At 51.2% G+C, this 4,585-nt stretch overlaps 1 protein-coding gene across 1 annotated transcript; it reads left to right on the top strand.

The window, feature by feature from the left end:
• Window positions 1-699: 699 nt before the first annotated feature.
• CHAC1 (ChaC glutathione specific gamma-glutamylcyclotransferase 1) lies at window positions 700-3,167 on the top strand. The gene is made up of 3 exons (XM_058026391.1): window positions 700-973; window positions 1,066-1,101; window positions 1,339-3,167. Exons 1-3 carry the CDS (start codon window positions 710-712, stop codon window positions 1,768-1,770), a joined length of 732 nt encoding a protein of 243 aa, XP_057882374.1. The 5' UTR covers window positions 700-709; the 3' UTR covers window positions 1,771-3,167.
• Window positions 3,168-4,585: the final 1,418 nt, after the last annotated feature.

The following is a 4,585-nucleotide window of genomic DNA, read 5'->3' as shown; positions in this document are numbered from 1 at the left end:
ACCAAAAGGAGTTACTTTGTAATGTAAAAATCCACCTCTAGCTGTCACAACCTGCCTAGAGCTGGTTGACAGCTGGGTGTCCATCCCACACAGACAGCACTTGCACCCCTCCATGTAACAAATGTTATTTATGTATTACAAGCTGACACTCCAGCCTGGATATAGTACTAGGGAAAATGCACTCAAGTAGCTGGATTCAGCACCGTGTCCTCGCATTAGTGCGGATGTTATTATTCTGTTTCGCCTATGTTCCTTACACCTCGGCCCTGCGGACGTCAGGTGCTGTCGCGCCACCCTGTTAAACATTAACCGCCTGGTTTTCCATCGCAGCACCTCAGCTTCTGGGGTAAAGCCAAGGCCGGGAGCGCGGGTCGGGCTGCAGAGAGGGGCCGGCCCGCTCACTGCAGCGCAGCTTCTCCCTTTGGGCACGGCGCGCTCTGCCCCGGCGGCCTCTGCGCCCCGGCCGCGGCCGATGCCCCGGCGCGCCCGGCGGGAATGCGGCACCCGGCGCTGCCGGACAGGCGGACCCCGGGCCGGGCACCCCGCCTGACGCAACCCGCGCCCCGCTTTGCCCCACGCGCGGCGCCGCGAAACCTCCCGCCCTCGTTGCATCACCCGGGCGGGCGGGCGGGGCGGGGCGGGCGGCCCGGGCCGCCTTTAAAGCGCCGCGGCGGCCGAGCCGCGACACCGCCACCGCTGCAGCGCCGAGATGAAGCGCGACCCGCAGCTCCCCGAGGAGAGCGCGGAGCCGCCGCCACGCCCGCCCCTCTCCTCCTCCTCTTCCTCCTCCTCCTCGTCGCCCTCGGGGCAGGCGGAAGGCGCGGAGCTGGCGGCCCCGGTGTGGATCTTCGGGTACGGCTCGCTGGTGTGGAGGCCGGGCTTCGAGTTCACGTCGCGCAAGGTGGGCTTCATCCGCGGCTACAGCCGCCGCTTCTGGCAGGGGGACACCTTCCACCGCGGCAGCGAGAAGATGGTAAGGGCGGGGGGGCGCGGGGTGCTGGGGCGCCGCGCTCGGCTCGGCTCGGCTCGGCTCGGTTCTAACGCGCTGCCTTTCTGTGCCCACAGCCCGGGCGGGTGGTGACGCTGCTGGAGGACTGCGGGGTGAGTACCGGGGGCGCTGGGGCTGGCCTGGGCGGGGGGTGCCCGCCTCCCCTCCTGGACGCTGTGGTGGCAGCCGAGTGCTCTCAAGCCGCGCCGGGATCGTGGGGGGCTGTGCGGTGCCTTACCCTGCTCTGCTCTCCCCCGAGCAAGGGAGCCTTGATTTGAAACGCTGGCGGGCGGCTCGACAGGCCAGTGCAGGTACAGCATCCCGTAACCACTCCGCTCTTTGACTTTCAGGCATGCACGTGGGGTGTAGCCTATGAGGTCCGTGGGGAGCAAATCGCTGCATCGCTCGAGTATCTCAACATGCGAGAAGCTGTCCTGGGAGGCTATGACACCAAGCTGGTGAAGTTCCACCCTCAGGAGAAAGATGCAGAGGAACCCATCCTGGCTCTTGTTTACATTGCAACACCCCAGAACCCTTCCTACCTTGGCCCAGCATCTGAAGAAGACATTGCAGCTCAAATCATTGTCTCAAGTGGTTGTGCTGGTCACAACATAGAGTACTTGCTGAGACTGGCAGACTTTATGCGCTACTTCTGTCCTCAAGCAGAGGATAAACATCTCTTCTCCATCGAAGAGGCTCTTATCTCCATCCTTCCTTGTCTATACTACACAGAGGAGCCTCTAGAAGAAGCTGCAAGTGTCCCTCAGAAGTCTAAGGGTTGAAATAGGAAATATTTTTGCAGGTTCAGTAAAAGGGACATAAGGGAGAAGAAAGCAGTGGGGACAATCTTAACTCTGATAAAATATACTGGACTGAGTGAGTAAAGGGAGAACAAGCAAGTAGTTGGGGAGGGAGGAAGGAAGTGGAGAGTAAAAGGCTTGCTATAGGACTTGCAGTTAGTACTTGTTACACTCCTTATCTGTAGCATCACCATACCCATCACTGCTTTCCAGCTGAGGAGCTGGGATCTTCACAGGAACTCTGCTTCGTAAGACTTGCTTCTGGGAGCTAAACCTGAGGCACTCGTTTTCTGTAGAGAAAGAGGCTCATCTATTCTGTGCACTTTCTCTTTTTTTCTTACCTTTTTTTTTTTTTTTTGAAGACTAGTTGAGCAGGACTTGACTGGATTTAAGCAGTATCTATGTAATTCTACCTCAGATTGGCAAAAAACTGTTTGTGTGGTGGTGGAGACTTTGGCAGATTCCGCCAAATAAAACCTTTATTTTTTTTCTCCTGCCTTGTCCCACCTCCAATGCAATCACCTGACACTAAATTTTAGAATGTTTGTGCAATATAAAGTGAACAGGCCTCTTAATGCTCTTGTGGATCCTACTTCCTTATGTTGTGAAGGATCACAGTAATGCACTTCTTTTCTAAAATGTCATACTGTATTTATTATGTGATACATTTCCTCTTAGGAGGGGTATCTAAACTACTCACATGCCACAGTGGTATGCAGCCCACGCTCAACCTTGCATTTGTGCCTTCTAGCTTTAAATCTGTTTTCTGAGGAGCTAAGCCTGCTTTAATGACAAGCTTTTCTCCAAGCTTCACTGTCCTTGTGCTGCTCCAGACATGACTGACTCTGTAAGAAAAGGTCCTGCCTGTGTGGGAAGCCTGTGCTGCCTGCAGGAAAGGTGTCAGGATGCAGGAGACTTTTAACTAGCCCCGACCTGGATAAACCTCTGGTGCTTCAGGATGACGTGGGTTTCTGTAGAAGCATTTTTTGAGGGTTCTAGTTCCACACAGGGGTGTCTGCCTGGCACCTTCCATTTGACTGCAGAGCACCATCAGTGAGCATACTTGTATGCCTGTGAGCTGCTGAAAAGCCTGCATTGACCACGTTAAGCAGAGGCACTGCTGTGAGCTCAGACTTTTCAGTTTCACATATTAACAGCATGAAAACCCACAGTATTTTGTGAGAAAACTGCTGCTACTGCAACTGCAGTAAAATAGCTCTTGAGAGCTGCCCCCTGGGACTGCTGGCTCCTCCCAAATGCCATGTGTTTTTTTAATTATAAAAAAGGCGAGGGACTGTTTGTATTACTGTGGCTTGTATGCATATGAAATGGTACGGTGCTGTGCCCAGTAATAAAACAAACTGACAAAGTCAATCTCATGTACTTTGGTGTTAGTCTTTTTCATTATGGACTTAGAGTTCAAACTAAGAAGTCTTGGGTTTTTGTGGGTTTTTTTTGGTTATTGTTTTTTTTGTTTTGTTTTGTTTTGTTGTTGGGGGTTTTTGTTTGTTTTTTGGGTTTGTTTTTTTTTTTTTTGGGTGTGTGGTTCTTTTTGTTTGTTTTTTGTGGGGTTTTGTTTGTTTGTTTTTGTGGATTTTTTAATGGTGACTTTTTTTTTTTTTTAACAAAGCCTTAATTGCTAATGCTGCTGAAGTTCCTATGGATTTTTTTGTGGTTTTGTTCTGGTTTTTTAAATCATCTTGCTGAGCAGCATGCCTCTGCCAAATCTAGTGGAAGAACCCAACTGACTCTTACCCTTTGAGAAAAGGGGATTCAGTGACTTTCTCTTTCCAGCTCTTGTTGATTGTGGAGTGCTGGTACTGACAACAGACACAAGCCAGCCCTCCAAACTCTGCAGGGCAGGCACAGAAATGTAATTCTTCCTTGGCAGGTGAAAGGATTTTCATTCTGAGTGTAATTTGGCATTGCTGTTTCCAAGAAGTAATAGTGGACGGACCAGAAACCGCAGCTGCAGCCAGATCTGCTGGCTACTGTAAGGGAGTCAGTTATTTTTTCCTACCTCGTGCCCCACGTGGTGTGTACAGGGGTAATGTGCACATTCCCACTCCTCTTGTTACCAGCTCCCTCAGCACCAGCAGATCACTGTACCTACCAGTATAACCTGCCTCAAGACTTGAGTGATGAAGTAAAAACTAACTGAAACAACTGAATGTACCACCAATTAAAGGCAGGGACAACAGAGTAGAGAAAAATACACTTTCACTCTTCTGTGGAGGCTCTCACTTCAGCTGAGCAGCTGCACCCTGGGGGCTGGGGTATGCCCAGCTGGAAAATCAAAGGGTTAAAGATGGAACTTACCTGCAGAGAAAACTCCCTCACTAGTACAAGACTGGGGTCAGATTCCAGAATAACTCCAGATAAACCAAAACCATCTTCACACCTTTCCAATCTTCACAGGCTCAAAGATGCCACTGACAGGAATTAACACCAGATGTGCACTGAGCAACCTCCATTGCCATTGCACAGGGAGAGCCCCCTGCCTTGTCCTGCCAAGCCTGGAATGGCCCGTGATCTTTCACAATCTGGTAGGAGACAAGCAGGGAATGCTTGTGAACAATGCAGCTGCACTAGGAATGTTCCTTCAGTGGCTGTTTCTTCTTCCCTGAAAAACTTCACTGTTTTAAGCACAGGTACACTACTCCACTGAACTACCATTTTCTTCCCAAGGAATTCTTTGTAGTGGGCTTCCAAAAAAGGGGCCCCATTTTCTCAGCAGAAGCAGTGAATTTGGCAGCTTGCTGCTGTCACCCTGTCACTGCATCTTCAAGTCAGTAAG

The sequence above is a fragment of the Melospiza georgiana genome, chromosome 6, assembly GCF_028018845.1.
Source record: "Melospiza georgiana isolate bMelGeo1 chromosome 6, bMelGeo1.pri, whole genome shotgun sequence".
Taxonomy (NCBI): Eukaryota; Metazoa; Chordata; class Aves; order Passeriformes; family Passerellidae; genus Melospiza; species Melospiza georgiana.
This window is presented reverse-complemented; position numbering and strand designations above follow the sequence as displayed.

Excerpts from the sequence above, each read along its gene's own strand:
- CHAC1 (XM_058026391.1), top strand. The coding sequence starts at position 710 with ATGAAGCGCGACCCGCAGCTCCCCGAGGAGAGCGCGGAGCCGCCGCCA. Across the intron at positions 974-1,065 it reads ACCGCGGCAGCGAGAAGATG|CCCGGGCGGGTGGTGACGCT; the intron begins GTAAGGGCGGGG and ends CTGTGCCCACAG. Across the intron at positions 1,102-1,338 it reads CGCTGCTGGAGGACTGCGGG|GCATGCACGTGGGGTGTAGC; the intron begins GTGAGTACCGGG and ends TTTGACTTTCAG.